At 40.9% G+C, this 23,075-nt stretch overlaps 1 protein-coding gene across 1 annotated transcript in view; it reads right to left on the reverse strand.

The window, feature by feature from the left end:
* Positions 1 to 19,236, reverse strand: part of PEAK1 (pseudopodium enriched atypical kinase 1) — a 42,346-nt gene extending 23,110 nt beyond the window's left edge. The window contains exons 1-2 of the mRNA XM_013957177.2: positions 16,000 to 19,236; positions 6,357 to 6,553 (exon numbers count right to left, since the gene is read on the reverse strand). Coding sequence (XP_013812631.1) covers positions 6,357 to 6,553; positions 16,000 to 19,160 — 3,358 coding nt within the window. The 5' untranslated portion in view covers positions 19,161 to 19,236. The remainder of the gene's footprint in view (positions 1 to 6,356; positions 6,554 to 15,999) is intronic.
* Between the last annotated feature and the right edge of the window lie 3,839 nt (positions 19,237 to 23,075).

Genomic DNA, 23,075 nt, shown 5'->3' on the forward strand with positions numbered 1-23,075 from the left:
CAGTATGTATTGTGAAAAAATTTCAGAACTGTGAAGAAAAATGCCTATTAACTGGGGAGACCACTCTTGGTGAACTGTACAAGCCAAGTGGGTGACGTGCTGCGTGCTTCCACCCTTCCCTGAATAGAGCTATTCCTGAGACGTCTATTACTCTGCCATACATAACTTATATTAGTCCAATATATCAATGGCAACAGGCTTTTTTATGCACTTTCTCCCATCTCATTTTGCTCGTGGCATGGTAATCTATGCTACACTCCCTTTTATTCTTAAAAACATGTTTCTAATTATATGTCGTTACCATCTCTGACCCAAGGATAAAGTGCCTTGTGGGAAGATGTGAATTAGAAAAATGAGCCAAACCCAATACTCTAGTATTCACAGCAGTGACTAGGCTATTACTTTGATTAACTCTATTCTCAGTTTTAGTGACCACTGTAGCACTGCTAATCCCCTAATCCCTTAGGGCAGGAATTTAGGTGAACGAACAGGATCCATGAGGCTAAAATGACCGATGCCTCTGCCATTCTCCAGCTATCATATCAGTTTGGCAAAAATTCCACATTTTGCATGACCAAGAAAAGCAAAAATTCACAATCACCCCCATACTACATGGGTAACCAGCCTTACAAGACCATGTCTATCAAAATCTCAACAGAACTAAAGTCAAAACCATGGACTCTGCTCTGGAGACCAGCAGGACAGGGCTGGGCTGGTCGCAGGCGGGGGCAGTCTCTGCTCACCTGTTTCCCCCCACTGCCAGGAATGAAGTCAGATATCCCAGTAATTCCCATGTCAGTACAACCCTATTTCATGTTACAAAGCCCAGTCATAAAAGCCACTTAAAGTATTTATCAAGTAAAATCCTCTTGCTAGCCATCGGTTGTCCACCCGTGCTGTACAAATATCCCTCTCTGCCCTTGTTCAAGTATTTTTTCCCCATGCGTTTGGATATTGATCATCATTTGCATTCTGCATTTTTATTATAGAACAGATTCTGGAAAAGATTCTCTGTATAAGTAACAGATCAATTATACTGATCTTTAATATCAGTACAAAATATATCACTCCCTAATAAACTCTCACCCTGACTGATAAAAATCACTAACAAACCATGAAAAAATAGATGCATAAAATATGTTCCAACCAATACAAAAGCATCCAGCATATTTCACAGCCACAATTCCAATAAATGCAGTACGTGTAGTCCTCTACTCTACAAAATTATTCAGGACACAGATTTAAATGAACATGATAGTTAATTATTCTTGTATTAGTAGTTTATATGTTTATTGCTAATTTAATGAGCAAGGAAAAATCTGTTACTAGAATGATAATAAATGTGTCCTATATAAAAGAAAGGAAACTTAACATTTATTAACTGATGTTCATGCTGCACCTCCTGTTTCTCACCAATAGCTCGACACTGTACAAAATAGCACAGAATTATATTAATATGGGTTGCAGGTACTAAATAATTGACAACTTCAGATGCAACAGCTTGTCTGCCTGGGTGATCTGTCAGCTCTTGCTACCGCCCTCCATTGTGCCATGTTAAAGATGTTACCCGTGCTAATATAAATTATACAAAATGCATCAGACAGATATGATAATCACTGCCCGTCACCGAACTGTCAGGTTCAGTCGGCAATGCTTTTGTTACCTTGCTTGTAAGCTTGGCAGAAGCACGCTGCCCTGCTCTGCTTTACTGACTGCAACGGTGCTCCAAGGCAGATGCTGTGATTTATGATTTTTTCCAGTCTCAGTAATCATAAAAAATACAAACTTTGCCTCCTTTTTCCCCTTTTGGTTAGGTGTGAGGAGAAAATAGCTGATAATAAAACCAGCTTTTCTTCCTTAAATCTCTTTTAAGGTACAGAAATGCTACCTGGAGTATGTTCAGAATATCTTAATTTATTTACAGTGATGCAAACTCAACCAAGTTGATTTCCCCAAGCAAATTCAGACAGAGGAAAATTTACAGATATGTAAAGGAAAGAGTTTTAATAACCTAGTCCATTGTCTTATCATAAGCCACAAGGCTTACCTGAATTAACTTCTCTTAGAATAAGGGCACACCTCAAAGAAAATATATCCAGCCCCTACCTTACAGGTGAATGTTTGTGTTTCTGTCTAGACTGAAGTGGCAGCCACTGCTTTTCGTTACAGCTTTGTCTTTTTGACACCCAAGGCATCTCCCTCTCGTCACAGCTCTGCTCCCCACATGCGCACCCCCAACCACGGGTTGTTTCTTTGATAAGCTAAACACATTCAGCTTCTTGAGTCTCTCGCTATACTGTGCCTGTCTCAACGTTAGGCATTTTAAGAGCTCTTCTTTGGAGACGCTACAATATTTTAACATTCTTCTTAAACTGTGGACACCTGGGCTTGACTACGGCCATGGCAACTGCAGGGTAAAAATGAGGTATACACTAGCCTCTCTTCCTCCTCCTGAAGTTTCCTTCTGTTTATACACCCAGGAACATACTGGGATCGTCTGTCCTGTCATCGTGGTGGGAGCTCATGCTTCCTACAACTCCCAAGTCTTTTAGATGGTATTTGATTCTCAGAGGAGAATCCACTATTCTTGTATGGCTTGTCTGCATTTTTTCATTCCTAGATGCATGATTTTACCTTTTAGATAAAGTAAGAGATACAGCCCATATTTTATAAATGAGTTATTCTGAAGTTTTGCATCTGCAGTTTGTACCTGACAAATAACTATAGGCACGTCTTGCAGTGCTTGTGGGCAACGCTGTGAACCGATGCTGGGACAACTCCTGTTGGAGCATGGGGAGGCCAAAACCAAACATATTGGAGAGCAGTACCTGACATAAATTACTACCTGACTGCAGATGAAAATTTACCAAGCTTGTCATTATTTCTATTCATATAATTCCGTGTAAAATGTCACAACTGAAGATGAGACATTATCAATGTAAGGATATAATATTGCCTGCTTTGCAATGAAAAGATAAAATATGTATTAGAACAGTTTTTTCTAATTAATCTTGTGCATTATGCCACAAATTGGTATGTTCACATGATATAATACATTTCCCAAACTACTATACAAACTGTAGTATACATCCATAAAAATATCCTTGATAACCTTGTACATGCTCTTTTATGTGTTTAAAAAAAACTTGTAAGAAAAATTATTATTTTTATTGCAAACTATATGCAGAGCTTGCTTACTTTATAGATACAGCTTGGCTGGATCTACAGAGATCTTACAAGAGCCAAAACTATATCAAAATGTAAATGATACAAGTATATTTTACGTCATTGTAATTGTGAAATAACATACAGTTTCTTTAATATGTTTTTTTTTTTTTTTTAACACTGGGATTACTCAAACAGTAAAAACTTTTCTTCAGTGCTATAATATCAACTTTGGGGTTAAACAAGGCAAATTTCAATACAGAGCTACAAGTCTCAACAGAGAGACAGGTTCTTCAGTGAGTTGAAACATACCTACCATAGCTGCACAAGTCTGATAATATATATTATTTATTACAGTTTTCTACTAGAAATGTTCCCCTATAAATCAGAAGCTATGTGAAGAAAGGTAACTGTAGATACAATTTCAGTTGACAAAGCAAGAGTCAAATGTAATCTAATTATACTACATTTTCTCTTACTACCCTTTGTTTCAGCTGCACACATCAATATTTATTAACTCTACAAAATATATGATTTTGCTGCTCGCCTGATGTAAGATCTAAAATGGAAGAGAAGTTATTCTGTGTCCCTACCTAGTCATCCCTTGATAGCTATCTGAATGAGAAAGCGAGGTTGCTTGAATAAACCAACAAAAAGTTTGAATGGCCGCCAGAGAACTCAGTACCATTTAGGGTAGCATTGCTTTTCACAACAAGCAGCAAGCTTGCCAAGCCAGATTAAGGTCAAGCCTAAAAGTTAATTTAACTCTTTTATACCTGAAACTTACTCTGGTGACAGCAAATCTGAAAGGAACCCAAGGATGAGGAAAAGATTCTGAATAAAGTGCTAAGAGGTTTAATTTTATATGGTTTTACGAAGGACTATTCACACACAGCAAGAATATTGACAAAAGTAATGATTGATGGGCGTGATATTTTATTACTACATTTCCCATGAGTTTACTACTACATGTTAAGCATGTCACAAAATGCTAAAGCATCCTTCCCTAAAGGAAGGACAAATGTCTACAACCAGAAGCACATCTAACTCTATACGCTGAAGCAGCTGCCATCAGATGTAGTATCTTGCATAAGAAACCTGAGATATAATCTGTAAAGATTTAAACAGCAGATTTACAATATCATTTCTTAGAATATGAAATGCAAGTAGTGCCTTGGCCGTATGCTGTTTTGTAGCTGTTGTGCTCAATCTGTTGAATGAATTTATGAAGTTCAACAAAGGGAAGTGCAGAGTCCTGCACGCGGGGAGGAATAACCCCATGCACCAAGTACCGGCTGGGGGCTGACCTGCTGGAGAGCAGCTCTGCAGAGAAGGACCTGGGGGTCCTGGTGGATACCAAGCTGAACATGAGCCAGCAATGTGCCCTTGGGGCAAAGGTGGCCCATGGTATCCTGGGCTGCATTAGGCAGAGCATTGCCGGCAGGTCAAGGGAGAAGATCCTTCTCCTCTACTCAGCCCTGGAGAGGCCACATCTGGAGTGCTGTGTCCAGTGCTGGGCTCCCCAGTACAAGAGAGACATGGACCTGCTGGAGCGAGTCCAGCAAAGGGCTCCTAAGCTGATTAAGGGACTGGAGCATCTGTCACATGAGGAAAGGCTGAGAGAGTTGGGACTGTTCAGCCTGGAGAAGGGAAGACTGAGGGGGGAAATCTTATCAAGGCATTGAAATATCTGAAAGGAGGGTGTAAAGAGGATGGAGCCAGACTCTTTTCAGTGGCGCCCAGCAATAGGACAAGAGGCAACAGGCACAAACTGAAACCCAGGAAGTTTCATCTGTACATGAGTAAAAACTTCTTTCCTGTGAGGGTGACAGAGCACTGGAACAGGTTGCCCAGAGAGGTGGTGGGGTCTCCATCCTTGGAGATATTCAAAATCCATCTGGACAGGGTGCTGGGCTACCAGCTCTAGGTGACCCTACTTGAGCAGGAGAGTTGAACTACACGTTCTCTAATGGTCCCTTCTAACTTCAGCCATTCTGTGATTCTGTGACCATGAGGAATAAGCGATATTTCATATGTTAAGTGATACCTTAGCTTCATCTTTCTATATGTCAGTCTAGTTAGAGGACACGGGTAAAACATGGACTAACCATGCTATAGAGAGTTTTAATGGAGCAAGATCTACTGCCTGGAATTTTAGCCGTCCTTCTGGCCATTGGAATGTCTTGGTAGATGTTAACATCACTCTTGGGTAGGATGCTTTCCTCTTTGTGCTTTGTAAACAATAGCTCATTAATGTTTCATTAGCAGAACACACTAATGAGTCAGCCACTAATTCACATTAAAGCAAAAATATGCAACAACATCACTAAATGTCTATGGAATGTATGCACCAGAGGGTTTAAAAATTTCATCCTTGAGCCCTTGAACACATATGGACATGTCTAACTCTTACTCAGGAGCCATCCCAATGCAGTCATTTTATTCTTGTCCAAATGCTACACATGCTGGTGTGCTTACAGGATTGGAGCCTTACTGAAAAAGGGGTATTCATGTATTCTTGAAATTAAATAAGTGAAATAGATTTTTTTGTTCTAGAAAATCTGGGTGTAAGTATTCCTAAATTCCCAGTACTTCAGATCAAAATGCTTTAGAAAATTACACTGATAACATTGATATTACTTATTGGGAGATGCTTTTTTTGTCTTGCTCATTTGTCTTCCAAGGAAACCCTGCATACAGCTCTAACTTTCTAATGAGAGAGAGGAATTCAGTGATAGTTGAACTGACTTCAGGACATTCATATTTTAAACTTGTCTGAAGGAGCAAAAGTAAACTCCCAAATTAGGATAAAAAAGAGGTCAACAAAAGATGACTACAAATATTTTAAAAATTATTATTGATATTACAAAATAAGCCCTATTTCTTGCTGGAGTTCAGAAAAATACTGAAATCTAATTCTTGCTTCTAAAAATATGTGATAATTTACTCTGTATTTTAAATCTCTTCTTTGATAAAAATTCCTTTAAACATATAAAAACAATATGCTTTGAGAATGAGACAACAGAATTTTATGTTCTATAAATGGATATTAAAAAGTTTGTCTTTAGGAACAAATGTTCACACTTGATGAAAGTGTGTTGAGCTGTCCAAAGGACAAGGTCCTTCACAGCCTGAGAAAGGTATCCAAAATATGCTCCAATTTCAATTTTCCTCCACAAGGACACACTTACCTAAATTGCTGTATGTAGCACTGCAAGGATTTACATCAGGAGAACCCGAAGCTTCTTCCTTGTCCTCCTCCCCGTGTGGGGCACGGACAGACGACACCGGTATGACGGAGGCGCTGCCACCATTGTCCTGCTTCACGAACACGGCTCTGGGGACGCGAGGGGACAAATCCTCCACTGTCGTCTCATCGGGCACTTGACTGAAACACACAAAATGAGATCGTCTGGAGACCATGGCAGGGTGCTCGAGCTTACTGGCAAAATATCGGATTAGGAATAACATATCTTCAGTAAAGGGAATGGACTAGTAGAGAGCTAAGCTCCTTCCCCCCCCCCCCTTTTTTTTTCTAAACAATAGCTTTCTAAAATATTTATTTTCCTTACTAAGATGAAATAGCTTTTGCCTCAAAGAGTAACAACAGTTCACACCTTTTGTGCAAAAGGGGCAATAAAATGTTTCGCAGCTGGCCAAAATCAGCACACATACGCGTATGCCGGCCCGATTCTGTGCAACGACGTGTGTAGGACTCGCAGGACGGCAGCAGAGGTTAACGTGCTTTTACCAGCCAGAATGAGTTTGCTTTAATCAAAGGTACCTGAGTATAGTGAGGGGGCTGTACATCTTAATAAATGCATAAAGCTTTATTGATAAATTTTCCTATATTAGGATGGGAACGGACGCTTTGGGAGACAGACCAGTAGTCCACCTAGCCCAGTATCCTATTTCCCATATAAAATATTCCAGGATTAAAATCCAACTGCTAATGCATTAGGCCATTTACACATTAGGCCATGAACACATTTTTCTATGCTTGCTCTTAACTATGAAGGTTTAATCAAATTGTGATGATTAATAGCACAAAGCTGTGAAAATCATCCAGTCAATCACTTTCTGTGGATGTATTTACTGTAGTATGATTTAAAAATTATGCATAATATATCAAATAAAAGAGTAAAATATCCAGATTTATTAAAACCCCCCTGTTCTATTGAAAACATAGCAGCAATTATCAATAATCATGCCACATGCTAAAGACAGACCAAAAATATTTCTGTGCCCTTATGCTCTCTCACTCACAGAAACAAATACTCATTATAGGCCAGACCTCGAGAGCATATATCCTAATCACTAGTTCTCAATATTTCAGCCTGATCCAGTAGGCAGGAAGAATTTTAAACACACATACTCCCCCATATAGGATAGGGGGAAGGCACTGCCTTCAATAGATGATCACATCATATATCTGTACAGGTGTTTAATTTTTATGGTTAAAATTTAAAATTTAACTTCTGATAAACAGAAAAAAATAATAATGATGCATTTCTAAATAGGCAGAGCAGGTGAGTTTCCATGATACAAATCTTCATAGTGGAAAGAGAGATTATATCCTCAGACTTACCATAAATTATAGGCATACGTCTTTCTATGCTAACCCCAAACAGAGTTACTGAAAAGCATGATACACAATCTTCTAGCAATGCCAAACTCCAATTAAGACATGCCACTGCTTTGCATACCGCAGGCCCCACGTACAGTGTGCACATGCTGCTCCCGTCAGGCCCATGGATTTTAACTGCAGGCTGGTGCAGACAAAACCCATGAGAACTTGTTAGTGGAAGAGGGAGACAAAATGGCAAAGTTCACAACGCTGCAACCTTCAGTCAGCAGAAAAACGCGTGTTCGTTTTTAGTACCATGCACAGGGATGGTGTGCAGAGCGCTCCCTGGGCCATAAACATACCCGCGTTAAAGAGTTAACCTGAGGTAACGGCCGAGTACAGCAAACAGCAAAACTAAGCAGTAAAAAAGGCTCTTAAGGCAATAAGAAATTATCATAAAGACTTGTAGTTGCTGTAAATCGTATACATACCTGCATTCCTCAGCAAGTATGTTTTCTTTTCAAAAGAAAAGGTTTCTAAAAGCTTTACAGTTCTGACATTGCCACATCGCAGGAGTTCTCGCATCTCCCGTAATTTCAGCGTTGCTTGGGGAAGCGCAGAACAGACTCATTCTCCACGCCAGACGCATGCAAGCACATTCACTAAACCTAAGCTCAGAAGCATTTTGCCAAACAAAGTAAACCAACAGCTCGAAGGGAAGAAAGGGAAAAAAAAAAACCAACTCACCCACTGTACTCGCTCACACAATTCCCCATTAAAGGAAATTCTTTCAGGGCCTTCTTGAGTCTTTTAATCATGTCTTGAACCTCGGGCGAGCCACCGATTCCGCCGTGTTCGGAGGCGCTACAAGTTGTGCAAGCTGTGAGCGACGCGGCCGGACTCTGCACGCAGCGCTCCCCCTCCTGCACCTTGGTGTTTACCTTAGCGGCCGCCCCGCGGGCCTCGCCTGCGCCCGGCCGGCCGGCGCTAGCCCTGCCTGCTTAACTCTTCCACCGCCTCCGCGGGCGCAAAGCAGCTCGCTGTCTGCTGCATCGCTATTTCGGTATGGCAACTACGGTCCCAGTCACGTTCTGCAGTTGCGGAGGAGCAGGTTCACATTGCAAGGGCACTTTAAAGAACTTGGATGTAACATTAAAAGTAACTGAACGTCTCGAACGTGTGTTCCAAGCACTTTTAGTATCCGAGACTAACGCATTTGAAATGGCAGCAAGGAGACGTCAGGCCGCGAGAGGAAACGCTTCCCTGTCACTTAATAGTAAAGCGGGGGAGATCTGAGAGCTGACACACACGTAATGCAAGGCACCGACTCCACGAGCCAGAGGCCAACCCATAAGCGTCACCGACAACACTGGGGAAAACGTCTTCGTCACTCATTAACCTTCAAGAATCAAATTCACAATTGCTTTTGCTCCACGTGACAGTCTAAACAGTTAAAAATCTACCAGTTCTCTGGAGAAGCAGAGCAGCTGATAAAGAAGCAGTTCTTTGGGATTAGGACTATCAAAGCCTGGTTTTGTATAAATTTGTGTCTTCTTGTTGACTGCAAGTGACACCTAAAGCTATTCCCTTATTTGGGATATTTCCAGATATCTTGCCAGGGTGGATTCCTTGATGCCTTGCACGGGAGCACATATTTAGCCTTCCCCTCGGCGGGGCGCTCTCCGCTGTCCCGGCCTGCCTTCACCAGCTCCATAGGAAACGCGTTCCCTTAGAGAGCTCCGCTCCCCCGGCGCCTACGGCTGAAACTCAACAACTACCCCGTTAACGGAGGGAGCGGCCAGACACACACGGAGATCACGTTTGTTTTCCTGAGAAGCTGAGATTGCGCAAAGCAAAAATGCTTGCCATAAAAATAACTGTCCTTCAGATAACACCCCTCTGAACGCCTATACTTGTGATTCACTCGGGCACAAGTGCAGAACTGCGTGAGAACAGCTTTCTGCTGGGACAAACAGTGCCCCTGCGCCCACCCTCAGCCTGCCTTGGAGGACAGACGCAGGTGATGGGGCCTAACTTGCCTCAGCTCTTCTGGGAACAGTTTGAGATGAGAACTCGGAGCAAGCAGACCCCGCAGTGGGTGAGGACAAGGGGGTCACCGTTGCGGTGTGACCTGTCGGTCCCCTTTGGGAACATGCCTTCCCAAGTAGAGCGATCAAGAGACAGAGATGAATATGAAGGAGTGAAGAATAAGGAATACTTGTAAAAAGTGATTTTGAGAGTGCATTCCTGAATTAGGGTCAGATCTAGTGGTGGAGCTGAGGGAGCACAGGTCACTGTGAGGCAGCAGACCAAACCCCAAAGGGCAGAAATGGAAAAAAAATTGACGTGGCCTTAGACCTAGCTGAGGCTCTGATACCTCTCCGAGTGGACACCTGCAAAGCAATAGGCAACATTTCTACACGTGGTTTGAGATGAGAGAGCCTGGCAAGGAAGAAGACTGTCTTGCACAGAAAGTTTGTGGAGCTTTCAGATGTATTTAGTTTCAAAGAGATCCCTTTGAGACCCCCTGGGGGCCTACAGTTTTAAGCTAACTTTAAAGCCTAACTTCACTGAATAATGCTTGAGGAAAAACGCAGAGAGGTCAATGCCTTGAGGGCGGGCAAAGGCCACCTCGTACAGGAACTTCTGCTCAGAGCCCAGGACAACTTCACTTCTGCAAAGCACTGAGCAGAGGAGGTCAGTGCTCAGGTGTAACTCTGAGTACGTCACGGGTAAAGGACGTTCAGCCTGGTGGCTCATGCACTTCAGGTGCCCATCACTGGCATTAGTCAGAAATAGTCACTTAAGAGGAAGGTGAAAGAAACTTTCACTTTCAATTCACTGCCAACTGACAGTCTGAAATAACTAAGCCATACGGAAAGTTTATTTCTAATTCTTCTTACTTGGAAGTTGACTTATTCCTGAAGCAAGAGAATTTATATTCCTTCTATTTTTTTCTTAACCTTGTATAATACGATGTTTGCACGGATAAAGGGAATACATTGGATAATCCGGTAAAGACATCCTACTAAGCTCTTTAGCGTCAGTGATACTTAGTGGCAGTGAGTTCCACAGATTAACTGCACATTTCATAAAAAAGTTTTCTTTTATCCATTCTAAGTTTTCAGTCTTCCCATTTTACAGACTGTAGTAGAGGCCATAAGAACAACATGACTAGATTTACTATTTCTTACCTGCATTTATGAAATAAGGAATGATAAAATCCCTTCTAATTTGCTCTTTAACAGTTCTCAGTGTCTACAAATCCTCTTCACACAAAAGCTTACCTACGTTTGCATACTGAACATGCAAAATTTCTGTTTTCTGTTAGTATATAGGTGTTCTTGAGAGAAATCTCACAGAAGTTTTTCATAGGTGAAATGGCAAGATAGGTGGCTAATGCTCTTAAGACCAAGAGAAGAGAGCCTTTAAACTGGGAAGAAGGACTTTGTTTTAAATAGAGCCTTACAGCGATTTAAAAATATTTTGCTCTCTTCTCTTGCTTTCTGAAATAGCTATGGGATCTGCAGGATCTGAGTCAACGATAATGAAAAAAAACAGTCGTGCTGATTCTTCCTGCTTGTCTCTGGATACGATCTTTTTCAGTTCTGGTGCTCTAAATCACCTCACTGGAGTTGTCTTTCTCCATTGCCTATATATGGAAATTAGATTCCTGACTCAGATTCTTAAAATCACATTTGGCTTAGTGTAATTTAAAGCAAACAGTGTGAACAGTCTTGAGTGACCTCAAGGCAATCAGAACCGCAAAAAGCATTTGAGGATCACTGATACCACTGAAATCCCTCCCGGGCAGGGAGGAACTGTGCAGGTCTTTGGCCAGTTTTCTAAAAGATTCCCAGCTGTTGCTGACGTATATGTTAATTTTAAGAGTGGCAATCTGGCTGGGAAGTTACTGAAGGTGAACTCTTTGTACAATACAGGAGTCTAGCACTGGGGTAACTTTTGAATGATAACAAGACATTTCTAAACATCTTGATACCTAGGTACTCAGGTGAGAATGGAACCTGTTAAAGTGCTCAGCGTTCGGGGTATTTTCATGACAAACAGCCTTATTCCAAATTTTTTGCTGATGTACTATGTAACTACAATGGAGAAACAGACTTTTTTTTTTTTTTTAAAAGAGACCCCCAAACTTCTAAACCAATCTTTAAAACATATACATAAATAGACAGAATAAGCATTTCATTCCTTTCAGAAGCCCAATACAACACGGGGATAGTGCTCTGCTGTAGCCCTGGGACCAGGGAACTCCTACCTCTCCGTTACTAGCTCAGCTTCCAATCCTTCTGGCAAAGAGTTAACATAATGCCCATTTTAGGAATTAGATTCCTAATCCCAACTTTAGCTATGAAGAAATGGTTTCTTATCTAAACCAGAACGGAATGAATATACAGACCTCACTACTTGAAGGAAGTATTTCAGTAAACAGATACAGTTTTATCTTTTGCTCATCCAAGTCTGGCCCAAGGATCCTATAAAGGAAATTTATGAGTGATTTGTAGCTATGAAAGGGAACAATTTAGTTTAAAATGCAACTGAAATTGAAATGACCGTGCACAGATCAGTTGTACCTTGATTTCACAGGCACTACCATCTAAAAACAACACTGGAGGAGATTCCTAATTCAACTCTGATGTAGTTTAGGAAGGAAGGAAAGGAAGACTCAGAAAGCTGTCCTGTAAATTCCTTTTAGGGAACATGTCTCAATCCGAACAGCTGCTACGGGGCTTCAGCAGTGATCGCTCAGTGAAGGAGAAGAGAAGTCCTTATTCCGTGAAACTTCAGTAGGTGCAGTCTGATCCACTAGATAACAAAGCCCTTGAAGAATATAAAGACTTCATTTTTTTCACTTTTGCGTGGGTTTTGAGGTGTGCCACACCACCCCCAGCAATTACGGTGGCTTCAGCCAGAAATGTTGTCATCTTATCTCTTTAGAGGTCTGTTTTTGGCTTTGGCCTGAGAATAACTTGTGCATCATGAAAAATGAACTACAGGTGCTTTGGGAAACAGATTTTCATTCTGATTACTGATATGACTGATGCAATTGCTGATTTTTAGAAAAAGAAACTATTCCATCTACAAAGTCTTGATAAAAACTTGGTTATTATAAATTCTGGTTTGTCATTTTCTTTTTAAAGAAAAACAAACCAAACTCCTTGGAAAAGGATTACAAAAGTGTGAAATTTTTAACTGTAATAAATTTGATTTTGGTTTTCAGAGATTAAAGTCAGATCCTACTTTAGTATTTGCTAGCTCCTTTTGAACCACCATATATGTATCCTGACACCAAACCAAAAGAAACTATCATACGGATGAAACAACATTAGGTTCTTCTCTGTAATAGACACAGATATTTTCAGCTTCCTGAAGAACCGCGTATTTTGCAAGGGCTTTTATAAAGGATCAATTGACCTTTCTAGGGATAACAAAACCACAAAACAGGGTTGAAGGTATTTAAAGTTATCAATCTCTACCAGCTTTGTAATCCACTGCAAAGTAAGGAAATATTCTATCTTCATTTTATATGCTTTCAAGACCCCCAGGAATCTGACATTTCTTAAGCTTATCTGATTTTTCAGGTCATCAGTTTGGTTTTTCAGTGAGCTTACAGTTGTTGGTGTTCTCCCTTAGAAAAGTGTCATGTTCACTGATTGCTATCTTCATGTCTTCAGTTTTCCTCTAAGGCTTCTGCAAGCTTAACTGAAGATTTTAAACATCCTTTTGATGCGCATATTTTGGCACGAATTAACATTAAACTTTTACTAACACCTGATGAGTTAATACAAGTCTAGCATCATCTGTTATGTCTCCTTCTTGTGCAAAAATGGAAGTTAACAAGCCCGATTCTCACCTACTGAAATATTAAAAAATAAATTCAAAACCCTTAAACAAAATTAACATTATTTTTGGCATCTAAGGCTTCTTTCAGTCTCCCTAACAATATTCAAAACTAAGTTAAAAAAAAAAAAACCCAAACAACTAAAGGCATCAAATTGCATCAATGTATCAAAAAGAATAACTGAAAGATAAGGATATCGACCATCCAGTCTTCTGACTATATATTTCTCAATAACTCAGTGAATGCTCTTAAAAATTTGTAGAAAGAATAGAACAGTATTGTTAGAAAGAAGAAATTCCAGCTCTAACACTTTGAAAATTCCAATTCCAATCTTCACCAGTGAAAATTGAGAGATATGGTTTTAGCCAATATTACCACAACTTGCAGAAAAATGAAAAGTAAAAATACTTTCTGGAATAAGATAGGAGAGAATAACAATTCCTTTCAATAGTAAGGGTAAAAGATATTCCAGTGGTACCACAAAACAATAAAACAGGGTGACAGCACCATCTCTAGGGTAGCCTAAGAACAAATGCTAACTATGAACATGACCATTAGCCAGTTACTGCCCTTCGTCACTGAGATAAGCTGCTATTCCTTCCTGACTGCTTCCCTGCCAGACCAGAGAGCTGATCTGGCTGAAAAATAACGTGGTGGCTCTTCTTCTCTGGGGTTACGTCCCCAGCCTGGCTCCCCAGGGGCGACCACAGAAACGGTCTCGCCAGCACAAGAGGGGGCACAGAGGAGGAGGACCGCCAGGCAGCGAGACGGGACGCGGGAGACCCTCCTGGTGGCAACGTGTGCGGTGCTGCTGCCGGCAAACCGCTAACACAGCCTTGGCTTCTCCAGGTTGCCCTAGAGTTAACAGAAAAATGGGGTTCCTCTAAAGGGACTGCTGAGAGACCAGACTTCTCTGATTCCTTAACTTGCTCTCTAAAGCTGCCTATTTCTCTCCATTTCCTCTAGGGAGAGTCTAGGCTCTTCCCAAGAGCTAGTCCGCCCGGGAATGCTCCCCACCGTCTGCAGCCTCCCACCGGAATACGCCCTGCAGCTACAGGGATCCTGCTCTCGCCATCACGCGTGCCCCACGCTACTGTGCTACCATACAACTTGCCGAGCCGCCAGATGCTGACGGGTTTTACTGACTTCAACAGCTTGTGCAAGTGCTTTGCCTTGCTGAAATTCACACCAGCAATTTGCAGTGGGACTTTTTTGCCCTATTCATTTTCATGTGAATTTTAGTATTATTATTTTTTAAATAAAAGTCGTGAATCTTAGATTACCGTTCATCCAAGTCTGCAGAAACAGACAGTACGCTAAGTTTCTGGAGACCGCCCTTATCTTGTATTTGGGACAATTACTTACTTATAGCAGCCTCAGAAGACATTTTCTAATACATGTACAGCTGTAGTCAGTACTCAGCGAAATGCATACTGCGCCCACAGGTCTGAGTGTAACAAATGTCTCCAACTCCCTTCGGTTATGCGCTGCCACGACAGCCTCACAAACTGAACGGTACATTGAAAAAATGGCATGCTGGAAATAAACACTGTTCCTAGCGTTCAGAGACAACCAAGCATGTGTACCATTGATAAGGGAACAAATAGACCTTTAAATCAAGACCTAAAATGTTAAACTACCATGGATTTAAAGGAGTAAAATTAATATATATTGACCAAATAATTCTAGAAAAATCAAAACAAAAATGATTTCAGCAAATTATGGTTTAAAAAATGAAATTAGTGAACGAAATTGTCAGGCAGAAACAGCAATCAGCTCTACTGAATCCAATACTGTTATGGAACAAAATATTCATCACTGTAAAGGCCTTGTAAAATGGAGAGAGATTATTTTATAAATAATGTACTATTATCACTTTTCTACATAGCTCATTTTAGGAGAGTTGTAGTGATGCTGCATTGTAACATGAAGTTTAATTAGCACACTTTGTATTCACGGGTATGCGAGATAAAGTTAACACACCACATTTTATGAGTCATTGTTCGTTCAATTTCTATTTTTCTATTAAATAGTGGCTTTCTATTTTTGCAGAGGAATTCTTTAGTTTTCCTATAACACAAGAACACTTTCTTAAGCTAGAAATCCAGGATAACGTATCTGATTCAATGTAACCTGGCTATCACAACATATTAAAGAACCTGCAACACAAACTCCAAATATTGGGTATTGTTCCTAGTTAAATTTTGCAGGGGATCTTTGCTGATAACCAAAATAATGCAAAGATTTTTAAAATATGCTTTAAGATATCTAAAATATATTTTTTAAATCTCACATTTAATGTAATAAAACTCCTTAATTTCTTCCCTTTTCTGCATTATATACAGGGCATTTCACAACTGAATGAGGATGAAAAAGATGACAGGAATGAAAAAGATGAGAAGATTACCTGGGGATTTTCTTGGGAATTTGAGATGGTGAAGAATGGCTCTTTATTTTCTGCTCGGAGCTCTCCAGCGAGTTTTCTTGTGTTTCTCCTTTGTCTTTTGCTAGCGCATCTGCAATCGAAGACTCTACTCCAGTCATGTTTTGACGGTCAACCTTTGGTTCAGCTTGTGCTGGTTCACATCTATACATGAAAACAATAGATGGCTTCTCACTGGAGTCTGATTTGGACTCACTGAACCAATGATGACGTTGAACTGGAGGAGGGGGGAGCATATGTATAACAGTTCCATCAAGACCCACCAGCTTTCCTTTCTCTCTTTCTTTCTCTTTGTCTTCCTCATCATCAGCCTTTCTGCGGCGGAAGAAGCTCTTAAAAGATATCCAGCGTTTGGGTTTTGCATCAGCAGCTCGCCGACCTTCTGAATGAAGGATCGACTCGGCCTCCGTCGACCTAGTGGGACTATTTGGTTTGGTCCAATTGCTGAAATGTCTTTGCAACAAGTTACTTGCATGATAGGGTGAAGATGTGGACCGTGGAGGAGGAAATGGTGGTGCTTGCTCCATTTTGGGACTTGTGGCATTTTGCATGCCTCTCACTGGCTTTGGAGAATGGGTGGCAACTGGCTGCGCTACTGTATCTTTCTGCACTTTAGTGGCGGCGTTTTCCATGGTCTTGGGTGACTCTACTTCAGACTGTGATGTAAACAGAGATTTGGGTCGTACCAGGGTGTTTTTAGTAGCGTCTGCATCAGGAGGTAAGGAATACAGTTCTTCTACGCTACAAGATTTGGGTCCAGACTGAGGTGTTTCTGGAGGAGTATGCGGAGGCTGGATGGAAGCCACGATCTGGGAAAGCACCATGCTCGCATTCTCTCTGCTGCCGCTGCCAGCAGAAGCCTCCGGCATTACTTCTATTTTTGCTGCAGGCTCTTGGGTTGTCTTTTGAATTCTTGGTGGGGAGCCGTGGTCAGAACTATGACTTCTTTGTGGTGATATCTGACCTTTACCAAGACAGCTGTTAAACTCTTGGACCTTCTGAGCCACAGAACCCAGCCTGCATTCTGTGCTATTAGTCACCCCCTTTGCTTGAGAAAACTCAGTGTGTTTGTTTCCTGCAGCTTCAGTCATTTTGCTTTCTGTTTCTATTTCTTCATATGTATGGCTTATTACACTAGTAGTTTTATCTTTGATGGATAGCTCTCCGCTGGTCCCTAGAAAACTTTTATAGATAGCCAGATTATCATATGCATTTGGATTAATTACAATGGGAACTTTAATAGCATTTTTGGAACTCTTAGCATAAGTGGGCTCATCATGAATTATAATAGGAAAAGGTGGCATGCCAGCATTATTGTAGCTGTTGAATTTTATCTCAGATAAATTGGGAGATTTAACTGGGATAGTTTTTGAAGAAATGTTTGTAGCTGTAGGTGAAGTAGGAGCTGATTTGTGGCTTGTCTTTCTAGGAGGAACAGAAGGTCCTGAGCTGTTAGCAATTAACTCCACCTTAGGTATCTTCTGTCTTGGACTAGTACTAGAAGTCCACACTTCTTGATATCTGATTGCACTGGATTTTTTCAGATTAGCATTTATTCGTCCAGGTGATGCTGCAGAGGATGTAATAGGTGTGCCTGGAGTTCCTGGTGAATTTGAGTTAGATGATGCGTTTTTGGTTTCTGAGGTTTCAGTCTGATTCTCCTTACATTCATTGGTCATGGCAGCTGATACATCCACTATGGTATATGGCTTGCAAACTGGTTGTTCCATATTCACTACCCTGTAAGGTTTGGCTTGCTCTTCCACAGGCACCAGATTTATAGTTACAGCTTGACCAGTAACATCTGAAGAACTTTTATTCTCTTGCTTATCAGTCTGCACAGCAATTTTGCCATCTTTCTCTTCCAGTCGAAGAGCAAGGACTGCCTTGTGGGTTTCTAGACTTTTCGGAACATTTCTAGAAACTTTTGACACATCTTTCACCTGCTGATTATCACAAAGACTTTCATATTCTGGTTCAATCAGTTTGACATCCTGAGGAGTACTGGGAGATAATCCCCCATTACAGAGCTTCTGTGAGGAACTGCTGGTTGTTCCAGAACGAGACTCTTCAGTCAAAGAAGAATCAGGAGATGTAGAATCAGAAGATACCATGCTCTGCATGCTCTCCTGCCCATAAAGAATCACCGTCTCTTCCCCATAACCATTTAAAATTTCATCGTAACTATCATCGTAATCTACTGCACAGATCCGCTGAAGAGACTTGTTTCTAAGGGGCACAGTATTCCATTTTTTGTCAACACAGAACGGAACAGGAGACAGGGTGTTAGCTCTAAAGTTAGCAAAGCGAGGTTGGCCCCTCATACGAATTTCCATTGCTAACAACTCTTCATCACTTTCATCCCAGCTCTCATGCTCTTCTTGCATGCTGCCAAAAAATGCATCATCCTCACTCTCATCTCCACTAGAGAATTCTGGATAACAGAAACGTCCACCTTCATTACTTATTACTTCAGTGCTTCCACTCAGAATAACATGCTTACTGTGTGAATCCTTCATTCCACCCATCATGCAGCTTGGAGGGATCTTTCTTTCCAATGATCTTTTATAGCAATTATTTATTCTTCCCAAGAAGGTTTCTCTTGAGTTCATTTCATTTCCAGTTAGCTGAGGTGTGGTATCCAAACCTGCAATCTCCTTCAACACTTCTGTCAGTCCATTATTATTGTTATTTGGTATCTTACCTACACCATCATTGTTGCCATAAGGCCTATGAACATGGCTATAACCTTCAATTTCATCTTCATTATTATTGTTCAGTGGTTTTTTGTTCAAGACAGCTTTGTTTCGGTTCCACCCTGCGGGCACTGATTTATTCTCACAATGATCCGGTGCACTGATTTCACCGCATACACCCTGCCCATCTACCACCATCATGGTGGGTTTCACAGCTATAGTGGGTTTCTTTGCCACAGGTGGACGGAAGTTTCCTGTATTTCTACCACGATGGCTGTTACTTTGGTTTGCATTGGTTTTCAGATTTCCATGTGAGAGGTTTTTCTTTTCAGAGACTGGGGGTAACTGATGCAAGCTTTTAGGCTTGAAGCAGTTCTTACATTCACCAGGTTTCCAGACGTGCTCAGTGAAAGTGTTGCAAGCAGACATCTTCCCAGAGCTCTGTGCTTGATGCTGTGCTGTTCAATGCATGGTAAGAACTTCATCCATATGTTTCCACTGTTCCCTTAGTAGGGCTCCTGGTTCAAGCAGCCATCATTCTGAAACACAAGAGAGAGAATGAGGATAAGAATGAGGAAAAAGTTAACCATTACACTTGCTTATATTCTGACTGTTCCTACTTTTACTACACTCTTAACAATGACTCAGAATAACTGAGCAGCCTTTTGTTGATGTCTTAGCTCTTTTTACTGAAATTGAAAAAGAGAGAGAGAGAAATGGCAATGACTGAGAATTGAGAATAATTCTCTTACTAGTTCAGGATCATTGACCTGCAATTTTGCCCAATAAATCAAATGCTAGGAAGAGGATTTAAAGCCGAAGATTAGTGTATATTGCCACAGACATAACCATTTAAATATGAGACAGGGAAGCAAGAGTATGTTTTAGTCTCTCAAATACATTATAGATAATTTGTTTTAGCTTCAAATGTGAATGAGCTCAGCTTAAGTGGGAAAATACGTTCAAGCAATTCCAAACTCTTCTGCCATTTTAGTACCTTTTTCTTCAACTTAAATTATTACTGGACAGATACTTTGGTTGAAGAGGCAGGCTGGACTGTTATTCTTTCTATTATTAGATAAATTCTATCTACCTAATTCTATTCTATCTATTATTAGATAAAAAATGCTGGGGTGACCTTTCTAGAAAGTTACTGTTCTTTCATGTGTAGCTATTCCACCTAAACCCCAAGAAACATGTTACCCTCAGATAATTGAAAATCCACTTCAAAGTGAGTCTTACTATTTCCTGAAACGATCAGTCTCAAGTAGAAACCAAACATGTATCTGCTGTACTTTATAGTCCTTGGAATATCCAGGACTTGAGAGTTTCATAAATTAATGCCTGAAGATTTTAAGCCTTCTCAGCCAAATCCACAGGTTTGGTCTCTTTGTCGTTGCTGCATAGTTCAAAAATTATCTGACGGATTTTACCGAGGTGAAAGAATCTCCATGTGTTCAGCACTACATTTGTAAACACGGGCATCGACAACCAATACTTTGATATTCTTTCAGGCTTTGTGTGAAAATATACTTGCTGATCGCATAGATACACTTGAAGTATACTAATAAACCTTTTCAGTCAAAGCAGCAGCTCTCAAAGAGGGTCCGTGGTTAGTAACTCATCCGCGGGACTGCTTTGCTGAATTCACCAAGGGTACAACAGCTTTTCATCAGTGTAGCAAGCAATATAAAGCATTAGGAAAATCTGACACTGGGATAAATTTGCCAGTCTCCTCACGTACTGCCCTGCGTGCTGGCACGGTGCTGTCCTCCGCGGGAGAGCTCTCTAAAACAGCAATCCTCTTCCGACGCCAGGTGGGGCTGAAGTCTAACTCTACTGGAGGATCTTCAGACACAGCCGTGCTACCACAGCTATCAGATTTCATACATCGACTAAACATGTTTCCAGACAAAGCTTTTTGCCAAGAAGTCAGTGCCAAAAGCTTTCTCTGTATGACCTAACAGATATAAGCTCTGCCAGATGGAGATCTACCCAAACTTTCAGCCTTTGTTTTATACACACACACACACTGAGTTAAATGTCATTTTAGTTTTCTGAACTCTGCCAGGATTTGTTGGTTCAACACTTTACAAGTCCATATACTGTAACCAGAAAAATCACATTAAGAAATAATTCTCCTGAAATCATTAAGAGCAAGAATGAGCAGACTAGAATTTGGCAACCCGGTTAGCTCTCTCCTTTCAACTACTGCCCAAATAAAAGGAGTTGCACTAACTGATATCCAATTCTTGGAAAATATATTTCTGCATTACGTAAAATCTCTGAGCAAACAATTTCAACAAAAGGGTTAGTGCACGTGTGTGCGGTTTTTAAGATTTAACTGGCCGGTATCATTTCCCACAAACTGCACAAAATATTCTTGCTCTGGAATCCTGTCACAGACCGACCGTTTTATGGCTTTTTAGGCTAAACGTTTTCTGCTAATAAGGTTGAGGTAAAATGATGAGAAAGCAATCTGTTTCACATATTCCATATGACAAGATTTTTATGTTCTGCTGCTGGCCGTATTTACTCCCATTTGCTCAGAGATGCTGATACTGATCCATTTTCCTCTGGACCGGATCGTGCTGTGCTGAACACCTGAACGCTAACTACAGGCAGCGTAACACAACGAGAAAGCAACACGCCAATCACGGTGCAAAAATCGGGCATAGTCACAGCCCTGTGTGAGCATATATTGCACATCCCAGAAGTACCACTGTAGCAATTTAACTTAAAAATAAAATGTATGCAGATGTGTATAGAAATGCAGACGTGTACAGTTATACACAAACAGAAAACACACAAGACATATATCCATATTTTAAATTGTTTGCACTTCAGCACCTAATGCAAATGGTTTAAACACAACCACATGCTCTAACATGATTTTTGACAGTCTGTGAAACAGAAGAGCTGCTGACTTAACAGTTTGATAAGCTGCAGATGGGTTTCAGTTGGCTCAGGCAGTCGCAGGAGGAGCAGCTCTTGTAACATGCTTTGACACTGTCTGCAGCTCTAACAAAGGGGAAACACGCACCTTCAGACAGGAGGAAATCTGCCTTTTTCTTAACGTAGAAGTAAAAGACTTCTAACATAGTGCTTCTTTCATACTTTGAAATCAGAAGCACTTGGATGCAAGTGTCTATTTCTTCACATTTCTTCATTGCTGCATAATTAAAAGTGATTTTCCCAATATCTTCCTCTCCCTTAAAAAAAATTACATTTATTGTTTCAACTACAGGATCACTATTATGACCCAATAATAAAGTAGAATTGAAGGCTTCTTTCAATATAACAACAATCAAAACCCATATTCTTCATGCATTCAGGATATTGCTTCAATTGCAGTTAACTGCTACAACTTGGTAGGGGGCAGCAGAGACCATTGAAGTTGATGAAAATGCACACAAATAACAAAAAAAATTTCTTTTGGCTCAGATGTCCAGACGCTGCTCATTTTTCGAATAGATCCAGACAGGCACACACCTGATCTCTTAAGCTGCTATGGTGCTCCGGGCTCCATAGCTTCCCTACTTGCAATTACAACCCACTTATCCGCTAAGGAACAGGAATGCACCCGCTGCTGGCCCTGCTTCCTTTGCAATGACTACTGGGAAGACTTACTTGGAGATAGAAAATCTCAGCAAAATCCAGGCAACAATAACCTGAGATGTTAAGTACAGAATAGCATTAGGTTTCTAAAGAAAGCATTAACAGTAAATGCAGCATGTCAATGTTGTGCATTTTATCCCTCGACCTCAAAGCTTTTTCTGCAAGGTGAACAACATTACTTTTCACTATTTATACATGCAAACACTGCAGTGCAATGACACGAAGTAACTAAAATTCACTAAGTGAGTCAGTGACAGGAACAAGTGCAGCCAGACAAGCCCTGCCCCTAACGTGGTGCTGCAGCCGCAGATCGCGATACTTCATTCACTAAACGGTTGAGTCAGTGCAGAGAGTTTATCAGCTTCAAAGGCCAGACCACTCCTGGCTTAAACAGGAATAATGCGGCTCATTTCAGCAGGTACCGCACACAGGAGGGCTCAGCCTGGCCTGTTAAGTTGGTGTCAAACAAACAGAAGTGCAAAAATGCATTTCACTTTCTAGGGCAGCGCAAGACCACCACAGATTCAGAGCTGCAGGGCAGCGATGAAGCAGGGAGCAGCTGAGACATCCTCACGTCAGGAAAACTGAACCTCGCCCAGAAATGCAGAGGTATTTTTGTGGCTCTTATTTATTGACATCTTTTTTGTTGAGAGCACAAAGAAGTAATAAACATGCATTTCAGGCATTTTCCCTTTGTTCTAAGCAATTTCAGGCTGGCAGGTCTCC

This window comes from Apteryx mantelli, chromosome 15 (assembly GCF_036417845.1).
Source record: "Apteryx mantelli isolate bAptMan1 chromosome 15, bAptMan1.hap1, whole genome shotgun sequence".
Lineage (NCBI taxonomy): Eukaryota > Metazoa > Chordata > Aves > Apterygiformes > Apterygidae > Apteryx > Apteryx mantelli.